This window comes from Leptonotus elevatus, chromosome 8 (assembly GCF_054856555.1).
Source record: "Leptonotus elevatus isolate MCC_2025b chromosome 8, RoL_Lele_1.0, whole genome shotgun sequence".
NCBI lineage: Eukaryota > Metazoa > Chordata > Actinopteri > Syngnathiformes > Syngnathidae > Leptonotus > Leptonotus elevatus.
Genome location: NC_141246.1, coordinates 14,721,201 through 14,747,473, shown reverse-complemented (window position 1 = coordinate 14,747,473; position 26,273 = coordinate 14,721,201). Strand labels below are relative to the sequence as shown.

The following is a 26,273-nucleotide window of genomic DNA, read 5'->3' as shown; positions in this document are numbered from 1 at the left end:
CGAAAACAGTAAATAACAATGGTGGCGTACGTCCATTTTGTCATGACAGTCACCCGGGGTTCCTTTTAAGGAAGGAAATGACCAACTATGCTAACTATGAATATTTGCCAATGCTTAAATGCATCAAAATTAAATAAATATTTATTTTTATTTTTGTAAGTGTTTCCGTTTTTTGTCTTTTTTGTCAAAAGTTGTATACCAAAACAATTGTTTGATGCTATAGAAGTTTTCAGCACTTTTTTTTTTTGTGTAGCAACCGCTAATCTACTGTATTCTTGGATCCATTGAAAGGCACTAAATAACTCCGAGTTATTATTGTCATTGTTATCAGTAAATAAGGGTGGATCTAAAAATTGTAGAGAAGTCACTTACAAGAGAAAACAACACTATATACAGTGACTAACCATGCAGTCGTCATCGTCCAATTCCAAATCATATCCAAAATATCATCGACTCTCGTCCCGAGATGAAGGTGAACCTTTCGAATGGTACTTTAAGTGAGCTGAGCTGAATTGTACTGCTCGGTGGAAACATCCTGTATTCAAAGACCCTTAAGATATAACATTTGACTTGGAAACCAACACACATACAGTATATGCTCATTCATGGATCAAAGCGTTGGCCTGGAGAGAACAATTCTTCAATTTAATCCTGGATTTTCTCTTTGGTGAACAATGAATGAGAAGGATGAAAAAAGAGTGGTCAACTTCTTTTGTCTTTCCGCCATGCTTTTAATTAGCCAGCAGGCCAAAGACTGCAAGCTGAGGGGAATCCTGATGATGAATATTCCTCAGCGTGACTGTTTAATCACGTTTCCCGCCGGACGAGTGCTGAGCTTTGTGTGTGTGTGTGTGTGTGTGTGTGTGTGTGTGTGTGTGTGTGTGTGTGTGTGTGTGTGTGTGTGTGTGTGTGTGTGTGTGTGTGTGTGTGTGTGACCTCTCAGTTACAAACAAAGTCAAGACACAAGATTGTGCCACTCTTACACAATGAGAAAGGACACACAACAAACTGCTCTTACTGCTACAAGTATTCTACAGTCCTAGCGCCTCCCAAAACATTCATGATCGGTACTGCCACATGCCACATGATTAACAAGGAGCGAAAGGTTACTTAATGCCGTGGTGATCTGCTGCGAACTGACAGGATGTCAGCGGGAACCAAGCCAACGCGACACAGTGTGTCATTGAGGACCGACCGAAATATGTAACATGCGTTGAACTCTGTCTCTGTGAATTGACCCCGACGGACTGCTGCAAAAACTGCGCGCATTAAGGAATTTAAGATCAGGAAAAGCTTTGGGGCACGTCAGGTCAGGAAAGACAAAACGTGGGATTGCCATTTTGGAAAAAAAAAAATCTTGCTCATGTAAATGCATTAGAAATGGAACTACAAGAGGGGAGCTACTACACTTTGTATACTATAAAGCACTGTGGGAAACCCTGTGACCTGGAAATCTTTCACATTAGTTTTAATATTGTCCAATATTCTTGATTTCAACATGCTAATAAGCCAAACATATTTATTTACTGCCCGTTGCCACCCAGCACTTGTCTGCAACACCACCAGCGGACATTAAAAAAAAAAAAAATCCCTCATGGTGACCTTTATGTAATGCCTCAATGTTTTTGGTTTAGTATTGGGTTGTAGGAAAGTGATGAATAAGTCAAGTGTTCTCCATCAGCCAGGTTGTGAGAAGAAGAAATGGCAATAGGAAGAGGCATGTGTGACATGTGCCTGACATTCAATGCTTTTATGCTGTTTCTTTTTTTTCTTCTTCACTCTATTGTATGAAAGCCTCTGGCCAGCTCTGCTGATTCACTGCAGCGTGTAAGTGTGTGCGTGTATGTGCGTGTGTTTGTGTATAAACCAGCAGGCCTGTTTGTATAATCGTCTCTTAGAATCATGTATAATTATTGTTTTACAAATCTTTTGAGATTATACTATACATCTAAATGATTATTTGTGTACCTGTTCTTGTCTCTGTGCATATGTTGGAGTGTCTGTGTGTGTGTCTGGTGTGCGTCTGTGTGTGTGTGTGTATTGCTGTAGACATTGCTCTCCCATTAGGCCTAATACTACATGACAGTTTTGGATCAGACTGCTAGCTATTCCAGGCTACTCTCTTTACAACAACACTCGCCGACACACACAGCAGCCCGGCCCACCACTCTGCTCCATATGAAAACATTTGAGAATTCACTGCATTGTGGTGAATGCCTTGCTGATGTTAAGGTTCCCTTTGAGGACGCCGTGGAGCAAATGCAGCAAACATCAGGGATGCTTCTGCTCGACCGGCATACCTCCCTTCGTGATGTGGCTTTTCTTCACTGATGATATAATGACCAGCCGTAAGGGTTTTACATGCCCTCGACTCACTTCTAACACATCGCCACAGTTATTTATTTGTAAAACGATCAACTTTTTAAAAGATAAGCGCACTGTACTTCAACAGTTTTCTGAGGTTAAAAAGTAGGGGTGTGAATTGCCTAATACCTGGCGATTCGATTCGTATCACGATTCATAGGTCACGATTCGATTCGATGCCGATTAATCCCGATACAAATCTGTAAAATGATTGCGATTCGAAAATACTAATCCGTAAACTTGTGCATGTACACTGTAAGATTTGTACAAAAATGTATTTATTTATGTGAAACTTTAGGCCTATAACTGTGAGCCACTATTTAAAAAACAATCTGTTGCAATCTGTTTCACGTTTGAACAGCACTGAAATAAAATATTAAGGCTCAATGTTCCATTAATATAACATTCTTCCATGCTTAACGTGTGAACCCTAATCCTAAATAAAACGTTTTGCTGAATATTCCCACAAAAATTGATGTTTAAAAATCGATTCGGCCGCATATCGAATCGATTCGAGAATTGTGTGCTGTAATATCGCGATATATTGCAGAATCGATTTTTTTTTAACACCCCTATTAAAAAGGTTTTAATTTGAACAATTAGGTACACTGGCACAATATAATGACATCCAATGCAAAGACCAATCAAATAAATTTTTTGAAAAAAAAAAGAAAGGAAAAAAAGAAGAAAAAAAAGCAAAGACCAATCAAAATGTTCTTGGTGTAGTTAGCAACACGCACAAGCTGTTTCTCATACTTTTGTTATATTAATTAGAGGTGTGCCAAGGTGTCAGATTAAAGTCAGATTGTGTCAGAATGTGTCAGATTAAAATCAGATTATTGGATATAGTGCTCTTCCATCCAGCCATTTTATATAAGTGGTGGTGGTCAACCAATCTCAGGGCACAGATGGACAAACAAGCATTCACATTACACAAGTCAACTTTATTTATATAGAAAAGAAACAACTCAAAGTGCTTTACAAAAAAAACAAAACACTGAACTATTGGCTGGATTGGGATTGGCTGATATTTGACATTTTATGCAAAATTGGTGATTGCTGTTTTGCTGTTTTTAAAGCGGTTACTTGGTAATCTTTCATGTGATATTTGGACAATTTGGGCTTTTACACAAGCAGAAAGTGGAGTAAACCATTTGTGTTTGTAAAAATTCAAAAACTTTATCCACCACAGTGTTTTCTGAATAGAAATGTTGCCTGTTTAATTGCAAATAGTTCATTTGCATATTTATAAACGCTCTACAGTATATAAAACTGAAATTTGGTGTCCAAACGACACCACTGGTGTAAAACCTAATTCACACCTACAATATGGACAAGTCTACAATAGACCTAAAATGCACATTTTGGGGAAAGGGGCTGTAGATTTCTCACAGACATCCTCATTACTGTGAGGCAGACGTTCTAACCACTTTCCACTGTGCTGCAATGTTGGATCTAATTATGATTATGCGGCTGTACCTAAAGAAGTGGTTGGCAAACAGAGTAAAAATAGAATAAAGGAAAAGGCTAAATTTGTACTTTATCATCTTGACAGCTCACAGAGATTTTTTTTTTTATCCCCCATGATAAAGCCGTGTGCTTGGGTCAACAAGGCCACCGAGGGAAATGGGCCGCATCAGACAGCTCAATAGTCTCAAATGCTCTCGTAAAATGTCACGGAGTCATCATTAGAATGCTCTTACTCCTTCCTTTCTAGCCTTCATTGTCCGGCTGATTCTTCTGCTCTTTTACATCTCCTCGCTTTCCCGACGAGATCCGTTCTTTCTCTCTATCTCTTTATTTTTGTATCAAAGTCACTGAGGTGTAAATGTACATTAGTGCATTCCTCCTAGAAAGGAGCTACCAATAACAGGCTACTTATATAGGTCAGGCTAAACAGAGCGATAACTCTGTGTGTGCGTGTTTGTTCACGTGTACACTACCAAGCAAGGGAAACATTGCAACTCTCCAGCTGGCAAGTAAAAGTCAAGTGAGAGAATATACGTCAGGTCACAACTTTAACTCATTCACTGCCATTGACGGCTATAGACGTCAAAAATTCATTGGAACTATTTCTATTAGTTTAACATTTTTTACCACTTTTGTTAACAAGAGTATGAAAATCAATTTTCTTTTTAATTCTATTAGAACAGATATAACATTTGTCATTCATTGTGAGTTAACTAGTGAAGTCATGCGATTAATTACGATTAAAAAAAAAAATCGCCTGGCACCCCTAATTTTTTATAATCTAAATAAAAAAAAAAAAAAAAAGATTATTAAAAATTAAACAAAAATGTTTTTTTTTTTTAAAGAAAAAAAGAAAAGATTATACAAAATTAGGGGCATCAGGCGATTAAAATTTGTAATCGTAATTAATCGCATTACCACAAATTTGATATCTGTTCTAAATGTACAAAAAAAAATCTAGGTTTTCATACTCTTGTTAACAAAAATGGGAAAAAAATGTTTAACTAATAGAAATAGTTCAAATGAATTTTTTAAAGTCTATAACTGTCAATGGCAGTGGATGAGTTAACTCTATTGGTAACATGTTTAACTCACTGGGTAAAGATTAAAGAACACGTTGTTAAAATTGTCAAAATGTTGTTGCCCTGTAATGGGATGGTGACCGATTGTGGGTAAAAAAAAAAAATTGTCAGCTGTACTGGGCGACCAGTGTGGAAATGTGTGTGCACTGCTTTTCCATGTCATGCGTCCATTTTGATTTTATGGTTGTTATCACAGCTTTACTTACCCATCACTTAATTTAGAAACCTGGTAGTGCATACACATTTTCTTAGGCAATGCTCGCTTGGCAGCTGGACACAGTTCTTGAAGCAAACAACCACATTGATGCTGCAGTGGAAGCAATATCAAGTCCAAGCCAAACAGGTAAGCATAGTGCACTTATGGCATTGATTAGCGTTAGCTAAAAATGTTCACAGCATCAGATTCTAATAACGTTTGGCTAAGTTGTCGATATGCGAGTGGGGGGTATTTGTGTTCAGCGATGCCATGCGCTACACTGCTACATTAATTGACAAGTGTAGTTCAGTGGCTTGTGATGAAATGCTGCCTCCACTGAGAATGCAATTGAATCACTATGGATGCTCACTTATGTGAGTTGTGTGTGTATTAGATAAAAGCTTTTGCTTCTGAAAGGGGCGCACACCGGATTTATTCCATTAAATTGTTGGCCAGTTGAGCGAGGGGGTTCTTTGTAGGGGGTTTCGCCTCCCGGCTAACCTCCACTCCAACCTGCTGCTCAGTGAAACCTGCTACCGCCATCAAGATATAAATATGAAGTTTTGACCCTCTCCTATAAGACTGCTGAGAGTTAACATTATTTACTTTAGCGAAATCAGGAGGTCAAATATTTTCAAAGTGAAATGATTTTAATTGTGACAATTGAACTCTTGGATGGATGTGGGTCTAAATGTGCATCACTTTGCTAGCTATTAGCATGGCTGCCTCACAGTTCTGAAGTTGGAGTTTGAATCTTGGCTCTGCCCTACTTATGTGGGGTTTCCAGAATCCCCGCTGATGTGGCATGGCTCAGTGGCGGAGTGGTCGTTTGCCTATGTGCCCTATCTTCTCTAGAAACTAATTGTAAAATTGTTGGCTGCATGTGACCACAAATTTCAAATGTGTCAAGTAGAGTGAAAATATGTTGCGACACACTCGAGGTCATTCATCTCTCAAAATGATGAATACTTTGGGAGATATGCAACACTTCCAACAAAGTGTGTATAAAACTACGGAGTGTGTGTGGTATTGTATGTATCCACACACACTCACAGCATGATGGAGGCAGCAGCCTTCCCTCCCATCCCTGCTGTGCCTTCAGTGGCCGGAGCATTACTGTCAGTCTGACTGTGAGCAGTCACAGCATGTTGTCCCCGGCTCCTTGTAGACAACATCTCATTCTGACAGGGAAGAAAATCTATAACACAGCTGCCCAGTGCACAGGGGGTAACAAACTGATAATGGCTTTTCTTCACTGATGATATAATGACCAGCCGTAAGGGTTTTACATGCCCTCGACTCACTTCTAACACATCGCCACAGTTATTTATTTGTAAAACGATCAACTTTTTAAAAGATAAGCGCACTGTACTTCAACAGTTTTCTGAGGTTAAAAAGTAGGGGTGTGAATTGCCTAATACCTGGCGATTCGATTCGTATCACGATTCATAGGTCACGATTCGATTCGATGCCGATTAATCCCGATACAAATCTGTAAAATGATTGCGATTCGAAAATACTAATCCGTAAACTTGTGCATGTACACTGTAAGATTTGTACAAAAATGTATTTATTTATGTGAAACTTTAGGCCTATAACTGTGAGCCACTATTTAAAAAACAATCTGTTGCAATCTGTTTCACGTTTGAACAGCACTGAAATAAAATATTAAGGCTCAATGTTCCATTAATATAACATTCTTCCATGCTTAACGTGTGAACCCTAATCCTAAATAAAACGTTTTGCTGAATATTCCCACAAAAATTGATGTTTAAAAATCGATTCGGCCGCATATCGAATCGATTCGAGAATTGTGTGCTGTAATATCGCGATATATTGCAGAATCGATTTTTTTTTAACACCCCTATTAAAAAGGTTTTAATTTGAACAATTAGGTACACTGGCACAATATAATGACATCCAATGCAAAGACCAATCAAATAAATTTTTTGAAAAAAAAAAGAAAGGAAAAAAAGAAGAAAAAAAAGCAAAGACCAATCAAAATGTTCTTGGTGTAGTTAGCAACACGCACAAGCTGTTTCTCATACTTTTGTTATATTAATTAGAGGTGTGCCAAGGTGTCAGATTAAAGTCAGATTGTGTCAGAATGTGTCAGATTAAAATCAGATTATTGGATATAGTGCTCTTCCATCCAGCCATTTTATATAAGTGGTGGTGGTCAACCAATCTCAGGGCACAGATGGACAAACAAGCATTCACATTACACAAGTCAACTTTATTTATATAGAAAAGAAACAACTCAAAGTGCTTTACAAAAAAAACAAAACACTGAACTATTGGCTGGATTGGGATTGGCTGATATTTGACATTTTATGCAAAATTGGTGATTGCTGTTTTGCTGTTTTTAAAGCGGTTACTTGGTAATCTTTCATGTGATATTTGGACAATTTGGGCTTTTACACAAGCAGAAAGTGGAGTAAACCATTTGTGTTTGTAAAAATTCAAAAACTTTATCCACCACAGTGTTTTCTGAATAGAAATGTTGCCTGTTTAATTGCAAATAGTTCATTTGCATATTTATAAACGCTCTACAGTATATAAAACTGAAATTTGGTGTCCAAACGACACCACTGGTGTAAAACCTAATTCACACCTACAATATGGACAAGTCTACAATAGACCTAAAATGCACATTTTGGGGAAAGGGGCTGTAGATTTCTCACAGACATCCTCATTACTGTGAGGCAGACGTTCTAACCACTTTCCACTGTGCTGCAATGTTGGATCTAATTATGATTATGCGGCTGTACCTAAAGAAGTGGTTGGCAAACAGAGTAAAAATAGAATAAAGGAAAAGGCTAAATTTGTACTTTATCATCTTGACAGCTCACAGAGATTTTTTTTTTTATCCCCCATGATAAAGCCGTGTGCTTGGGTCAACAAGGCCACCGAGGGAAATGGGCCGCATCAGACAGCTCAATAGTCTCAAATGCTCTCGTAAAATGTCACGGAGTCATCATTAGAATGCTCTTACTCCTTCCTTTCTAGCCTTCATTGTCCGGCTGATTCTTCTGCTCTTTTACATCTCCTCGCTTTCCCGACGAGATCCGTTCTTTCTCTCTATCTCTTTATTTTTGTATCAAAGTCACTGAGGTGTAAATGTACATTAGTGCATTCCTCCTAGAAAGGAGCTACCAATAACAGGCTACTTATATAGGTCAGGCTAAACAGAGCGATAACTCTGTGTGTGCGTGTTTGTTCACGTGTACACTACCAAGCAAGGGAAACATTGCAACTCTCCAGCTGGCAAGTAAAAGTCAAGTGAGAGAATATACGTCAGGTCACAACTTTAACTCATTCACTGCCATTGACGGCTATAGACGTCAAAAATTCATTGGAACTATTTCTATTAGTTTAACATTTTTTACCACTTTTGTTAACAAGAGTATGAAAATCAATTTTCTTTTTAATTCTATTAGAACAGATATAACATTTGTCATTCATTGTGAGTTAACTAGTGAAGTCATGCGATTAATTACGATTAAAAAAAAAAATCGCCTGGCACCCCTAATTTTTTATAATCTAAATAAAAAAAAAAAAAAAAAGATTATTAAAAATTAAACAAAAATGTTTTTTTTTTTTAAAGAAAAAAAGAAAAGATTATACAAAATTAGGGGCATCAGGCGATTAAAATTTGTAATCGTAATTAATCGCATTACCACAAATTTGATATCTGTTCTAAATGTACAAAAAAAAATCTAGGTTTTCATACTCTTGTTAACAAAAATGGGAAAAAAATGTTTAACTAATAGAAATAGTTCAAATGAATTTTTTAAAGTCTATAACTGTCAATGGCAGTGGATGAGTTAACTCTATTGGTAACATGTTTAACTCACTGGGTAAAGATTAAAGAACACGTTGTTAAAATTGTCAAAATGTTGTTGCCCTGTAATGGGATGGTGACCGATTGTGGGTAAAAAAAAAAAATTGTCAGCTGTACTGGGCGACCAGTGTGGAAATGTGTGTGCACTGCTTTTCCATGTCATGCGTCCATTTTGATTTTATGGTTGTTATCACAGCTTTACTTACCCATCACTTAATTTAGAAACCTGGTAGTGCATACACATTTTCTTAGGCAATGCTCGCTTGGCAGCTGGACACAGTTCTTGAAGCAAACAACCACATTGATGCTGCAGTGGAAGCAATATCAAGTCCAAGCCAAACAGGTAAGCATAGTGCACTTATGGCATTGATTAGCGTTAGCTAAAAATGTTCACAGCATCAGATTCTAATAACGTTTGGCTAAGTTGTCGATATGCGAGTGGGGGGTATTTGTGTTCAGCGATGCCATGCGCTACACTGCTACATTAATTGACAAGTGTAGTTCAGTGGCTTGTGATGAAATGCTGCCTCCACTGAGAATGCAATTGAATCACTATGGATGCTCACTTATGTGAGTTGTGTGTGTATTAGATAAAAGCTTTTGCTTCTGAAAGGGGCGCACACCGGATTTATTCCATTAAATTGTTGGCCAGTTGAGCGAGGGGGTTCTTTGTAGGGGGTTTCGCCTCCCGGCTAACCTCCACTCCAACCTGCTGCTCAGTGAAACCTGCTACCGCCATCAAGATATAAATATGAAGTTTTGACCCTCTCCTATAAGACTGCTGAGAGTTAACATTATTTACTTTAGCGAAATCAGGAGGTCAAATATTTTCAAAGTGAAATGATTTTAATTGTGACAATTGAACTCTTGGATGGATGTGGGTCTAAATGTGCATCACTTTGCTAGCTATTAGCATGGCTGCCTCACAGTTCTGAAGTTGGAGTTTGAATCTTGGCTCTGCCCTACTTATGTGGGGTTTCCAGAATCCCCGCTGATGTGGCATGGCTCAGTGGCGGAGTGGTCGTTTGCCTATGTGCCCTATCTTCTCTAGAAACTAATTGTAAAATTGTTGGCTGCATGTGACCACAAATTTCAAATGTGTCAAGTAGAGTGAAAATATGTTGCGACACACTCGAGGTCATTCATCTCTCAAAATGATGAATACTTTGGGAGATATGCAACACTTCCAACAAAGTGTGTATAAAACTACGGAGTGTGTGTGGTATTGTATGTATCCACACACACTCACAGCATGATGGAGGCAGCAGCCTTCCCTCCCATCCCTGCTGTGCCTTCAGTGGCCGGAGCATTACTGTCAGTCTGACTGTGAGCAGTCACAGCATGTTGTCCCCGGCTCCTTGTAGACAACATCTCATTCTGACAGGGAAGAAAATCTATAACACAGCTGCCCAGTGCACAGGGGGTAACAAACTGATAATGGCCACAAAGTTTGAGAAACTTATGTTATGTGTAATAACCGACTGTATGGAATTGATCACATCTTAAAGGAGACATATGCATTATTTCCTGAAACCGTTTTTAGGTCTCTGGCATGCTTTCATGAAAATTGGGATTATTTGGCTCAGTTTGCTGACCAAACCCTGAAAACAGGTGACTAGTGATTGGTTGTGACCTATTTCCTCGGCACAGCTAGGTGATGTCATTTTCAGTCGACAGCAAGTGGAATTTTTTTTTTTAAGGCATTAATTGCACACGAAAAATAATGTTAAAGTTATCAAATTAATTCTAGACTACTGCAAATGGCTCAATGAGTAAAGTATCCCTTTATGTGAGTCAAGGCAGGTGAGCGAATTATTTTTGGCAATTTAGTATGTATGCTGTTATCAGAAGCTAACGCTGTTAGCTTAAGCTAATCTGTGAATTCAATTACCTTCAATGCAGTTCTGTTTATCTTTTGGGGGTAATTATTATGTAAATCAGTCCCACTCTGACCTAAATATGCTAACCTATCTAAATGCAGAATAGCTTGCTCTTACACACCTTTTTTTTTTTTTTTTTAGAAACAGTGCCCTTTAATGTAATTGAGGCAAAATGGAGTGCACTACTTGGCAACAAACAGTTGATTCAGTCTCAACTGGCCTGAAGAAGATAAATATGACATCACTTCATGTTTACAACAATGCAGACCTCCACTGTGGCCCAACTTTGCATAGCACAATTCAAATCGGTGCGACGTCTTGAGAATGACTCAGCGCTTTTTTTTTCTTTTCTTTTTTTTTTAAATTGTCAAACATTAAAAACACCTGCATAATGCACATGAGCTCCTTTACATTGAAAACCGTCATGCACTTTCCATCCAGGCCACCATACTGCATGATTGCCAGTGAAGGTCAAAAACAAGTTGTGTCATTGTGTTTGATGATGATGGGTGTGCGTGGACCAAAGCATCATTTCGGCATCAGCGGTTTGCTGAGCACGAGCAGACACCCCACATTGCGCTTCACAGCGGACATACTGGGTGTCTGCCTGACTGCAGTGCTTACATCCTTTTAGAACGCACATGCTGTGTGTGTGTGCGTGTGTGCGTGTGTGTGTGTGTGTGTGTGTGTGTCCGTATGCATGCGTGTCCTCAGGCAGTGGCCTTAATCTAGTCCGTGAGGGTGACACATAAGTGACCTCTTGCATCAGGCCATGCACACACAAACACACGCGCGCACGCACACACTTATGTCTTTTCCAAGTTCAAATCTTACCTCAGGCGCGATGTAGTCTGGAGTGCCACAGAAGGTGCGAGTGGTCACTCCATCCAACATGTTCTCTTTACACATGCCAAAGTCAGCAATCTTAATGTGCCCCTCGAAGTCTAGCATCACGTTGTCCAATTTAAGATCTCTGAAGAAACGGACAAATAACATTGTATGAACAAAACAAAAAAACTAAATGCTGAAAGATATTCACCTTAATTTTTGAGTGATTTTATTCAAAACAATTGCTTTTTACAAAAATGCATTTCCATGAGGAGTTAATACATGTGAAAAGTAGCCTGCGCTATAATTTTCATTTGCAGAAATGCTTACCTGTAGACGACTCCTTTACGGTGAAGGAAGAAGAGACCAACAGCGATCTCTGCGGCATAGAACCTGCAATATTAGAACAACATATTAAGAAATAAAAAATTAAAAAGCACACCAAACTGGACTCATTTCCTAGAGTGCTTGTACAGCCATACGCACTCACAGCCACACTCATTCACGCTCACATTCACACCTGTAAAAGTGTCCAAGTCTGAGGTAAATACCACAGCAATCGATACAAAGGTATCGGTAGCAAAGATGTCTTTTCTTACACTGCTTGCGGTTCCTTGAACTTGCCCACTTGTTGAATGTGATACATGAGGTCTCCTCCAGTCACGTACTCCATGACAAAGTACAGACGATCCTGTGCATAAACAGGGTGCCAATAATGTGCGTTTAAAAATGAAAACATTTTTTTTCTTTTCGTTTTTCTTCAAATCTATTTTTGTATTCTTTTAACACTCCTGTATATGGAGGTGATGATTACTTCTCATTCTGCTTACAAGGAAATTGCGGAAGTATTGAGTTGTCTTGATGACTTCTTTCCGCACCAATGGGTGGAAGAATTATTTTGATGAATGAGGGCAATCTGTTTCCATTGCACATGAGCAGGATTATAGAAATTAAAACCTACGTGACTGGTTTTCATAAAATTTTATGGAAGGTGGGATGGGCGGGGATTGATCGCAGAAATGTTTTGAATTATCACTTGGATTAACAATTTGTACATTTTCTTGTGTGTGTTGTGTTTTACTCGATATCAGTGAACTAACAGGAAATTTGATGGCACAATTTGAAAATATGCAGAGGGTGAGTACACAATTTGCTGCTGATTTAAGCTAGCACTGTTTGGCCTTGGTAAAGGGATGCAAACTGAGTTCCATTCCAGCGTGGAAATGGAATAGACGCTTTTGTATGTGATAGAAAGAAAGAACATCTGCTCACTTCCAAGCTGCGTCTCTTCTTATTTTTTTTTCCACTCTGCCTGCTGTTGTTCCAGCGCTATGTCAGCTTAGCCTCACACCCTCTTGCAGCTTCAGCCATCAGCCAACTAAATTCTTCACACAGCCAATCATCAGCATCAAACCATAAAATATTCTTATGATTGTAATTTAGTAATTTCCCTTGTCTGATGGTATTCCTGTCAATTCCCAATCCAACCTTTGCTGGGAGAACTCCAAATTGGATTTATTATTATGGTGCTTGTGGGCACAATGCAAATTCTGCCTAGCAACAGGTAAACATGCAAATAAATCGGAGTAATTCTATTGCAGTTTCATAATGAATCTTGTAGACAAGTTTGTTATTGTTGTATGCTATATGAATTTAATGCATATGTGGTTGGTATCTTTTAAAATGCCGCAGAACTGTTCACGTTAATAATAGGTTTTGAGTGTGAGTCTGTGTTTGGCCTCTAAAAGTTGAGTGTGTGTACATATGTCTATTGGGGGTTTCATTTTTAACAGTGCACAGCATGTGTCACTTTGTGCTCTCAGGTCTGTTCTTTTTCCCAAGGACTCAAATGTGCAATGAGTGGACGTGTCTTGCACACAAACTCTGCCTGTTTAACTTCGTCCGTACCGTGTTCTAATTGTACTTAGTTGTCATGCAGGTCCTCTTTTTAGCTTAGCGCAACCTACTTTGAAGAGACTTTGACCTCAGAGCATTGCACCCACCACAGTCTGGAAGCACGAGTGTAGATGCGTGAGGAAGGGCGGTTTCTCCTGCTGAGCAAGGACTCGCTTCTCCACCATGGTGCACTCAACGTCGTCGTCTTGAATCACCACGTCCTTTTTCAGGATCTTTATCGCATACAGCTCTTCCGTGGGCTTCATCTCTGCCAGGATCACCTTTCGTCGCAGGAAAAAAAAAATACAAAATAAATCACCAATAATATAGCATCTTATTTCTTTTCGTGTCTAAGGTGACTTTTTGGACATTCCAGTTGACCTTGCCAAAGCTGCCTTTCCCAAGTACTGCCAAGAAGTTGAAGTCACTGAGTTTGACCTGGTTCAAGCTGTTGTGTGGCAGCTGGCTGGATGGGCTGCCATCGACCTCTGTATTGGCCTTCTTGGCTGGGCCCAGCTTGGCTTTCTGTGTTCACAAAACAAGACGAGGTGCGTCAACATGCGCTCCAAGGAGCACGCAAATGCACTCACTAGTCACAACATTAGAATACACTTTCAAAGATAATAATAATCTACTTCGACTGATACTTGATTGAACAATTTATCCCTTCATTGTCCTGCCAACTTCCTGAGTGGGAATTTGAGGCAAACCCTGATTGTACATTTCCTTATTGGGGTGGTTGTTGCCAGTTGTTGTACTGAGTCCCCAGGTTTCTGGATTGCAGCGTATGACAGATATTTTAAAATAAATTGTAGGTCATTGATGAGTGGACTTTTGTCCCCCACATACATTCGCGATATTACAGCGCGCAATTCTCGAATCGATTCGATATGCGGCCGAATCGATTTTTGAACATCAATTTTTTTTCTAGGAATATTCAACAAAACGTCTTACTTAGGGTTAGGATTTACACATTAAGTATGGAAGAATGTTATATTAATGGAACATTAAGCCTTGATATTTTATTTCAATGCTGTTCAAACATGAAACTAAATTCAGTGGCTCAGTTATAAGCCTGAATTTTCAGATAAATACATTTTCATACAAACCTTACAGTGTACATGTACTAGTTTACTGATTAGTATTTTCTAAATTTGGGTAAAAAAAAAAAAATCGCAATAATTAATTTATAGATTCACATCGGGATTAATCGGTATCGAATCGAATCGTGATATGAATTGAATCGCCAGGTACTAGGCAATTCACACCCCTAGTATATAACATCCCAAGTAATAACAGTGTTTCCCACACCATGTTAATACATGGGCGGTCCACCCAAGTAAACTGGCCGCCACCCAAGAAGTTTGCAAGAAAATGTAATTAAATTTTTTTTAAATGTTTTTTAAGTGTCACAACTGGATATACCGTGTATAACGTTGACAGCCTTATTTTATTCATATTGGGGTTTTTTTTTAATACAAAATTCGTACAAAAAATATGGTGTCACTGAGTAATGTGTTATCAACATTTTTAGTCTGAAAATTCACTAGAATGCACGATATGAAGTGAAAAATTGCCTCATAACACTAATACTACCAAACCCTCAAACCTCGCAGCCGGAGTCCACTCACCCAAGTATATTTCAAATCTGTGGGAAACACTGAATAATGACTCCTTAAATAAGCACACAAACATTTCAACATTGTTGACAGATTAGACTGAGTTCCTTCATACCAGAGGACCTCATCAATATTGGTCTGAATGACAAAGACTTGAGGAGTTTTCATTCAGTTGCATGATATTTCAAGTAGAGAGGCACAATCTACTGTCACGTGCATTCATGCCTGCTCCAGACGAGCACTGGTGTCAACACTATCTACAAAACATGACAAATTCCCTATCAAGCTCATTCATGCCAAATCATGCTTTATCTCTATCGACAACTATCGAGTTTTTTTGCAAAGGTGCAAAAAGTGCGAAGCATAAGAACTGATCAGTAGGGATTCTAATGAACGTGGGACTGATTGATGATTAATCAAGGCGTGCACTACTTGTCTGTAGCCAACAGAGGTGATATTGATTCATTCTTAACTTGTTCAACGTCTAAGGAAGAACAACTTGACATGGACTATAAGAAGATGCGCAACATTCAAACTGGCAATTTTATTCTTCTCAGTTTACAACACTGTCATGGAAACAGGAGCTCAGAACATTCCATGAGTGATTCTGTGATGAATCGAGCATCAATCTTTGATCTAGTCATCTATGGGATGCCCGTTCCTATATTTCACGTCCATAGTTCACACTCAGAAGGACAAACACGTATCCAAACTCATGCTGAACCCGATGATGTGGCTATAGAATCAGAATCCATCGAGGTAATGCATTAAATTCCAAGCAAAAACACATCATTTTCACGCCCTTTCTCCAAAAACGTACCTTAACCAATGTGAATAACAATGCACTACAGCAAACATTGGTTTGAATTCATGTCTGCAAATGATATACTGTATGCACACGTGGGTCACATTCAGTGTCAGCTCACCGACAGACCTTAAGTATTCCTCTTTCCCGGTCAATTTCAAACGAGCTTGTGGCAAAGTACGAGCAGCCTTAGTTTGGTTAATTGCATGTCTACTGCAATCTAATCTAACGAGCAAAGCGCAGCAGACTGCACCAAAGCACAGCACACCTTGAAGCTTTAGCCAAAGACAAGAGCCTGTCCGAGCGAGCGAGCAGCCTTACTTTCTTCCTGCCAGAGTCTTCCAAAAGTGCTTGGTCCTGGAACCATAAGCAGAAGCAACTAAAGGGCCCGACTCACTTTGAACAACTCAAACACACTTTTTACACTGGGACACTTTCATGCTCAGACAGCTGAGGGACAATATGTCATAATAATTCACATAACCCATTACAGTGGAAGTCAACCCCTCCAAAAAATTCTTGACAATAATATGTTCTATGCAGCCCCACTAGTCCAGTATTTCTCCCTCCTGGTCCTCATGTCTCCCTATTCCAACGCAGCTGATTTCAATGACAGCTCATCAGCAAGCTCTGAAGAAGCCTGTAAGGATCCTCAGCTGCGTTGGAATAGGGTGACAAGGAAAACAGGGGTGCCCTGAGAACCAGAAGTGAGAAACACTGCACTAGTCTATATACGGTATTTTGGTTAATACTGCGTTAGTGGAATATGAGTTAGGCAACAAAATTTGATTTTTTTAATTTGTATTTTACTCTATTTAGAGTGGGACCAAATAGACTCAGTTTAGAGTAAAATTTACACTTGGAAGAGAGTAAACCAGAATACCGTATATAGACTAGTGAAGTGTTTCTCACTTCTGGTCCTCGAGGAACACCTGCTTTCCTTGTCTCCCTTTTCCAACGCAGCTGAGTAAATTTTACTCTATTTAGAGTGGGACCAAAAAGAGTCAAATTTACAGAATTGACTGTTTATCAGTATCAGAGGGCGGCTATTTTGCCACTTGCTGTCGAGTGAAAATGACATCACAGTTGCTCAGGTTTATGGTAGCAACCAATCACAGCTCAGCTTCAGAAAACAGGTGATCTGTGATTGGTCATTGTGCAACTGTGATGTCGACAGCAAGTGGCAGAACGGCCGCCCCCTGAGACGGATCAAAACGGCTGGATTTCGCTGCATAACTCATATTCCACAAATGTAATATTAATCAGAATGTCATGTTTAGACTAGTGAGGTCACAAATAACAAATTGTCAAAAAGCATTTAAGGTTGAATTTCCCTTTAACAGTCAGGGTGTGTGCCATGGGTGTAGCATAAAAGGGTGAAAACGTTACACTATTTCACGGTCAGACCTGTTTCTGATATTGTGGCTACACTGAGTAATATGGAGACTGAGCAACCTCAAACTTTGCTTTCTTAAAAATGCCCGCAGTTTATAGTAACAGCCAGAACAAATAAATGGTCTTCTACTACATCAATCATCATCATTATTATATCCAATGTAGACATTTTACTTTGGTGGTATGCCATTAGGTTTTGCCCATGTCGAATATGTGGCCATATAAACTCAATCATTTAGAAAACAGTGGCCTATAGTGTGTATTTTGTTATCTTCTGACATCTAGTGGCCATAAGAAGAGCATGAAGTTACAGTATGTTAAAATGGACAAGGAAAGCGCTGCCTTTATCTTTAAGTACCGGGGGGACGTCATGCTCCCTCTAAACAACAGGACAGGCATCAAGATGAACACAGACAACTATTTCACTCAGAAGAACGAAAAATTGCTAGCATAAAAAAACAAACTTAAATACAGTACACAAATTGATATGTAAATAAAATACAATTTGTGCTGAACTTAACTGTCAAACAGGCAATGATTGGCACCAATCTGGAATGCATCAAATGTAAGAACATCCACAACACATACCTGTCATACATATCTTAAGTCAAAATGCATTACTCACTATAAGTTCCACCTATTGTGATTTTTTTTGGGCAAATAAAATAATATAAATAATGAAAATGTACAATTAGCCTGCATACAATGTCGACAGACAACTAAGTTCCACACAACAAGAAAATATTCAATATTTCTGAATTTACAAGCAGTAAGTAGAATTTGTAAAAATATATATAATAATATCATACAGTATTTAAAATACTGACATTTGTATCTGCCAGCTGCCAGAGAGCATTAATAAATGATTGTGACAAAACTGTCAGCAAACAAGCAGACCACAACCCTCACCTCAAATTTCAGTCTCAGTTCTTCATTCCCATCATCCTCCTCTGAGATGGGAACATTGTAATACTCTCCTTCCTCCTGGCACAACAACTTATACCTGGCCACGACATGAGACAACGTGAGCACGTGAGTGTACAATCCGCCAAGTTTGAAAGATGAACAGCTCAACGTAAAAAAATCGGTCTTTACCAGCCACTCGCCGGAGCCTTCATGAGCTCCGACACGCCAAATGAAAGGGCGCCCATAAAGTCATTTCTGGTTGTCCGATCCCAGTCCCACACCTCCACGGATAGCCTGCGGTCCTTGTCTGTGGCTTTCAGTTTGCTGCAACATGCGTAGAATGATACAGTATAATACAACATACCCCAAGCAACCAAATACAAAGAGGCGTTTACTTACAAGGTAAAGGTTTCGCCCCATTTGGGGTTCAGGTTGGAGCGGATGGTTTTGGTCTTCTGCTTGGTCTCATTTTTGGGGTCAGGTATGAGCTTGAGTTTGACATATGGATCAGACAGGCCATTAGGGTCCATTGGTATCAGATTAGTGCCTTCGCCAACTAAAACAAAAAGGGGAAATAATGGGAAAATACTTGGTAAGTGTAAACCACTGGGAGCACATACACAGGATTTATTGAAAAATAAAAAATAAAAAAAGAAGAAGAAAAGCCCATTGGGAAACATTGCGGTCTGTTCTAAATTTCAAATAACCCCAAATTTGAAAATAAAATGACAAGCATGAAGTGCTTTCCTTTTTCTTTTTTAATAGCATTTCTGATTGTTCAAAGGGGAGCACCGGTGCATTTGATCTGTGCTGAAGTCTTCAATGAATATTCAACTTCATGTATTAATCCTTTTGGTCAGGTTTAAAAAAATAAATAAAAAAATAAGGATACAGCAGGTGAACATCAATGGAGCACACTGCAGGTGTTCAAGATCAAACACACAATTCACACGACGTGTGTGTGTGTGTGTGTGTGTGTGTGTGTGTGTGTGTGCGCGCGTGCGTGTGTCTGGTGACACTGAGCTTTAGATGGAGCAAAAGCAGGAAGTGGGGGAAGGCTCTTTTATCCCCCGGTAGTGAGATGGACAGTAAACAAAGAGGACACACTCGGAACATAAGCGCTCCATTAACCGGGCATAAAAGACACAAGACGCATAAATAGAGCTTTACAATGATGCATTTACAAAAAAAAAAAAAAAATGTATTCAATGTGTTCAAACGAAATCAAAGCTGAATTCATCCCGGGTGAAATCACTGCATGCAAATCCATCATCTTACAATGCCAGGGGAAATAAAGAAGAGACTAATTGACCTTTTTACTAATCAAGAATGTGCTAAATAATGGTAATATGATGTCAGGAGACTATTTAATTAGATTGAGCGCAAGTGTGCAATTAATACATGAAAAATAAAGTGGCTTCAACAGTGGATACATATTCTCTATTTTAGCACAAGAGGCAGATAAAATCAATTCGATTCACGAGTTAAGGGGAAGTGTCTGTCAAGGCAGGTTACCGCCTCACAGTATTTGAATTGATCTTTCTGTGTTAAGTTGAGTTTTCTCTGGGTGTGACTTTAAGTGTGAATGCAATTGGCTGTCAACCAGTCTTTCATCTGAACAGTTGCAGCAAATCGCTAAGGAATTAACTGGAGATTTTGGGTCATGCATAACAACTTTATCATTTGTAAACAATAAACATACTATAATAATATATTTGAATCATAAGCTCACAAGCATCCTAAAACACCATATTTTTTACTTTTCAATCCATTTTCCAAAAGTATTTCAGCCAAGTTATTTCACTTCCAAACCTCATTAATGATGCAATAATATGAACCGCAGATAATCATTTCATTACTAAAAATAGATCAAACGTCATGATTTTTGCAAGCTGTATTTCCAGAGTGAACCAGTAGAGGGCGAAAGAAACATTCTAATGGAGTTTAGTAGACCAATGTAGAAGTAAGAAACGAAATGCAGTTTTCATTTTAATACAAATTGGACTGCTGTTGAAGTGAAACGTGTAGAACTGTTGAATAATAATCAAACCTTGACATGCTGTATACTTGGAGATATGAAGTTCTTCCAGTGTAAAAGTAAATGTGTGCACACGGCTCCACACATGAGAATGCATCCTGTATGTTCAATGTCCAATGGTAACCTTCCTTGTGACAGTGATAACAACCAACTCTCCTTGGTGACTTTCACGCCTTGTCCGGACACACACACACACACAACTCACACGCACACTGGTCCTTGTCTTCAGCTGACACTAGTTGAACCCGTCTTCAAAAAAATTGAGGCCAGCCATGTTTGCACTCTGTCTCCTTTGGCAAACAAGAAGACTAGTGTAAAGTTGTTTATCCGCCCACCCTTACTTAAATCTACCTCTGTTGAAGACACCCTGCTCAACCAGATAGTTGACTAATTAGGTTAAATCTGTATAATGAAGGAGGAGAAGGGACTTTAAGTATTTGTGAGTGGTGAGTTTTTTTGAGCTACTTGGTTGGTTGACTCAACTTAACCAAAAATGTGTGAACATGACCTGTACCGTTTATAATGGTTTCATGATGGCAACATCATAATAATTGTACATAGCACTGGAACTTAATGTATTCTTACATTCATTATTTCCAATGGAAATGTGGGACCGTGTCCCTGAATGGATTGTATTCAAACTCAGAGGTCCTCTTAAGCATTTCAAGATCATTTTTTCTCAGACACAACTTGAAGCCTCTTCAGCTGCTGCATCTCGACGCAAGATTTTGAAGATGATTTCCTCATGGCAAAAACCTGCTGGCATGTGTGTGCGGTGCCAGTGAGTCAGCTATTCCACGAAGAAGGAAATTGTAGCGAGAAGGCTTCAAAGTGGAAGAAGCTCGGGGCCTTAATCATTGCATGCATGCTGCCGTCCACTGTCAGGCAAAGCCCAGAATTTTTTTTGAACCAAGCCCAACTCTCGCTTCCAGCAAGCCTTCTTCTTCTTCCTAGCAGAGACACTAATGGGAGGAAAATTTGATTTTTTATTATATATATATATTTTTTTTGTCGTCTGGGTGATTGGCTAGCAGAACAAGAAGCCACATGTGGAGGCCTAATGCATTTTGATGATATATATGCAGTGGAAAATTGCAATGATGAAAAATGAAGGGCTCATAAGATAGACTTGGGAAACAAAACATTACTGATGGAGAGTGAATCCCACACATGCATGGCAATCTTCATATGATACAATCTCAGCTGTGTGGCTCTATTGAAAAAAATCCCATGGTATTGTTAAAATAATAATACGACTCAAACAAGGCTCGTTCCCTACCAAGAATTTGCAAATCATTGTATTCTGTTTTTATTGACATTTTACACAATTTCCCAACTTCGTTGCAATTGGAGTTTGTAACAATAAGTGTAACTATTTGACCTTCTGTGGCTATATAAACATTTGCATGTCTATTGCCGAGCGAACCAAATCTCGCAATGTGCTCATTTGAAACTGGATGCCGACTATTGGTTTGTCATATATGTTCACTAATAAGCAATGAAAGCAGACACTTGATTCTGTAATGTTAACCGCCAGAATCCCAAAATAGCTTGAAGTGTGAAAAGCAAACAATAAAGAGAAAAGGGGAGAGTAAAGGGAGTGAAAATGTACAAGCAGATAAAAAGTTGATGCAAACAGTGCAAACACCAAGATAAACCTTTGTTAAGACTTTTTTCCTTCAGTACTAACAGGTTATAACATGGAATTAATTCAGTGTGATAATCCACATACCGCCAAGAATATTGCAATTAATACAAATACTTTATGCGGAGCTGCAAACCTATAGAAAGTCATTTGCAGAAATTTTTTATAAAAAATCTTTTCACGTCACGTTTGCAATATGAAATTTGCATTTTGCGCCACATTAAAACACATTGAACAGCAAAACTGAGAATATTGTTAAAAAAAAAAACTTGCTTCAGGTCCCTGGAATTAATCTGCAGGAAAAAAATGCTCCACAATATTAGAAAGTTGCTCCTCAAATGAAATCATTGATTATCAAAACTCACCAAAATCAAGGCATTAGAATCGCACAAACTAATATTAATGCTTCTAAGAACTCAATCACAAAACTATTGAAAGTTATTTAGCACTGACATTCCAAAAATGCATACACAGGTGTACACAAATTTATTATTATTATTATTAATTATTTATTTTTTAAAGGCAACGGTCCCCAAACGTTTTAGTATAACCAGCCATTTTCACGTGAAGACATATTTTCAAGGACCAACACTGAACCAAATGAAAACAAAGCAAACAAAAATATCACTCGCCATTATCTACACTTCAACAACCCAGCGTTTTCCCACAAGTAGCCTACGAGGTAGATGCCACGGACGTCCGTTTTGCGATGACGAATAAAATGCTTCAATTGTTGTCTGCGCACAACTAATCATGATAATCTGGCGATGAAGCTTCACTTTGTATCACTGGTCTTGTTCCTTGCCTAGGCTAGAGGCCATCAGGGTTAGCTTTAGCTTTTGGCTAACGTCAGACTCGTCCGCTAGCTTCCACTGCACATGCGTCAGCATAACTTTACTGGAGTGGACCGGCGGAACTGAGCCTCATCTCCAATTAGCATGTTTTTCAAACATATATTGCAAATATCTAGTAAGTATCGTTGCCTATTTTCAACCTGTTTGAGCAACGTGGACTTTAAATAAAACATATCTGTCACAATCAGTGTTAACCCATTGAGCAAGAGTTCAGTGATTTCTGTAGCAAAATGCGGACAATCTAACAGTTGGCAGCTTTAATTTTATGCAAAACAACACAAAGGGACCTGGCACATTCCAAATAAGATAACACTACATCAAATTTACAATATTCACCACTAACGACACTGAAGAAGTAATCTCTACAGAACGTGTGCACATATCCAGGAGGCAAAAATTAAGGGGTCCATTTTTAGCTTTGACAGTAAAGGAAAAACAAACCTCAAGAAAAAAAAAACACAAACTGCACACACATCAGACGGGTTAGCAATTAACAGACACACTTGGGGCAGTGGATCAATAGTAGGGATTAAAGAAGGGAAATGAGAGGAAACTAACAAAGAAAGGAATCAGGACTCCTCCAAAAGTCAATAAAAACGAGATAGGCTAACAGATTTCTGCCAACGGGACTTCAGTGCAAATATAGCAGATCTCTCCTGTCAATGTGGCATAGATACAGGCACATAGAACAGTAAAGAAGCAAAAACGAAATTATAGCAAAAGTATAGACTGTGCGTAATGAGAAGGTGATTGTCCACAAAGGACCTACAGGTGGCAGAGTTGCGTAACAGACACAAACAGTGAACTACGAGGGAGTAAATAACATGCACAGAATGCTCTTGAGCAAGTGATGCAGTGAATGCTTGGGAACAAAAGAGTTGCTAAGACCAAGACGAGGGTGGCGTGCTCAGCACCGACCAATACAACGGAGCTGTGTTCTTGAGTGACGGCAAAGCGGAGGACGGCACTAAAGCCCCACAGTTGTTCTTCAGCACACAAACAAAACCTCTTGTGTCTCCTTCAGTGCCGCCCTGCCTGCCTCGTTTCCCCACAACAAGCCAATTTCACCATCTCTGTATTGAAACTGCGACAGTGACAAATTTGTTCACTTTGCAAGTCATTGCCAGAAGGCTGTTTATCTGTTGGCCTTCAAATGTGTGTTTGAACAAACGGCAGCCATGATGCTTCCTGCACAACTTCTTGGCTCTGGTTACTGGAACATGATGGATTGATACACCATTTAAGTCAATACAACTGTTTACAAAAGGTACCAAAGCAAAACAGTAATACACAAATTTAAAACTAAGTACAATATTTGACAACTCTGAATCATTAGCAGACCATTGCTAGCCAGCTTTAATGCTTCAAATTGTGGCCTTTTTTTTTTTGTTTTTTTTAAATAGAAAAAATAAAATGGTGGGGACCAAATCAACACTCTTATTGTCTTACGTCATTTTTAATTACATTGTCTAACATCAGAGCACTGTCCTAAGCTTACTGTACAGTATGTAACTCATTATTAACCTCACAATAAAATAAAATTGTAGCTACATTGTAGATGTTGGTTAGATTCTGACTCACTTGCAGAATTTACAGGTCGATTTACAAAACTATTTCATGACAACCATGTTCATAAGTCTGTTTGGAAAAAATGTGTCTTCATAAACATTTTTTATCATTTCAACCGCAGTTCTGTATTAAGTAAATTTATTCTAAAAATAAGAAGAAGAAGAAGAAAACATAGAGTAGGGATGTAACGTAACAGCAATATTGTTATATTGACATTTTCGTGTACACTTTTTGGGTCTTCGTCTACATCTTAAAAAACGTCAGGCGTAAGTGAAGACTATAAATGGCCCGTATGTGTGAATGTGAGAGTGAATGGATGTTTGTCCATATGCGCCCTGTGATTGACTGATGACTGATTGTCTCCTTCTCTTGTGAATTGAATCAAATTCGACTTCCACCGCATCACAGAGGCACTGGCGTGCGCAAAAAAAAGCAAGGTCAAATGACGTGAGAGAAATTGTTTGTTCGCTTCTTATGAAACTGACGCGTGAGAGGCCTGAACTGAATGCGGTTTATTTTGAGAGCGGTGCTGAACGTGTAAAAATGATGTAAAGATTGTCCCTTCGTGCCATCGAGCATGCTATTTAAACTGTGTAACTCAAATCTGCTTGGAAGGCTGCCTGCTTGGCATCAACAGCAGCTAATGTAATCTGTAACACAAGATGGCCCGAGTGGGCTGCGGTTAGTACATCAGTTCTGTACGTACACACACACACACACACACACACATGCGCACACACACTCGCCAGCCATCTATCCATTTTCTACAGCGCTTGTCCTCAGAGTTGCACGTGAATTGGAATCTATCCCAGCTGACTTCTGGCAAGAGGTAAGGTACACCCTGGATTGGTCGCCATTCACACCATTGGGCAATTTAAAGTCTTCACTCAAACCAACATGCATGTTCATACTTCCTTACCAACTCGGCCGTCATCAATTAGCCTGGTCGGTCGGAGCCTTCTCCCAGAGGGGAGCAGGGTAAAGAGGCCATGACCAGGGTGGGAAGGGTCAGTTCATCATCGTATGTCAAGAATTCTGGCCGTAAAATGAGCTGAAGAAATCAGCTGTATCAATAAGCTATGATACGTTTCAAAAAATATTTGGCTAACAAGTGAAAATCTTAGCAATGTTGTCGAGCAAACACGGTTGTAATATTTTACTCTTTGCAGGGCCTCTTCTGAATCCATTATTTTCACACATTGGCGACATGTCAACAATGAAGCTGCTTTGATTTGTTTTGTTTGCCCGCCTCCCAGCTATAATTTAGCCTGTTCCTCCACCTGCTGTTCATTTCATAAATGAATGAGTCACTGAAGTTCAGTGCCTCGCGACACGCTGACCTCAGTGAGCCGGCTAATTGAATGATTACATGAGTCGGCCGTCGGCGCCCCGCTGTCATCTTTGTTCTGGCCAATGTGCTAATTTTCTGTCATCACAGAGCGAGGATTTACAACATGCCTCCGAATAAGAAGCAAAAGTCGTTGCAGATAAACGCAGACGCTTGCTTGCGCTGTTTACAGAGCAGCCTCGTTACACAAGTCAGTCTGTGGCGCATCGTGTATAGCCGCAGTCGGGTTGATATTTTTAGCATTACATATTAGCATCAAGTTACAGAGTATATTATTACTTATTCAAGGGTTAATTGCGTTTTTTGTATGCGCAAATTGAGCTACAAATCTTCAGTCACATCATTTGAAGCAACAATGAGGACTAATTTGATTATTTTTTGTTGTATCTGCTAAATCATTCTGATGGCACTCCGACTTAATCATAACTCAATATTGGCAAACCTTTTCCAAATTGCAGCATGTACAATTTGTAAAAATGCATTGCACTCCGTTATGATGTCATTTGAATTTGATTAATTCTTCAAGCCTACAGG

At 39.1% G+C, this 26,273-nt stretch overlaps 1 protein-coding gene across 1 annotated transcript in view; it reads right to left on the bottom strand.

Annotated features, from left to right (window-relative positions):
* prkcaa (protein kinase C, alpha, a) overlaps positions 1-26,273 on the bottom strand; it is a 114,559-nt gene that overhangs the window by 21,957 nt on the left and 66,329 nt on the right. Inside the window, exons 6-13 of the mRNA XM_086081959.1 lie at positions 18,685-18,841; positions 18,475-18,609; positions 18,289-18,382; positions 13,942-14,085; positions 13,668-13,841; positions 12,264-12,355; positions 11,995-12,057; positions 11,671-11,809 (exon numbers count right to left, since the gene is read on the bottom strand). Coding sequence (XP_085938085.1) covers positions 11,671-11,809; positions 11,995-12,057; positions 12,264-12,355; positions 13,668-13,841; positions 13,942-14,085; positions 18,289-18,382; positions 18,475-18,609; positions 18,685-18,841 — 998 coding nt within the window. The remainder of the gene's footprint in view (positions 1-11,670; positions 11,810-11,994; positions 12,058-12,263; positions 12,356-13,667; positions 13,842-13,941; positions 14,086-18,288; positions 18,383-18,474; positions 18,610-18,684; positions 18,842-26,273) is intronic.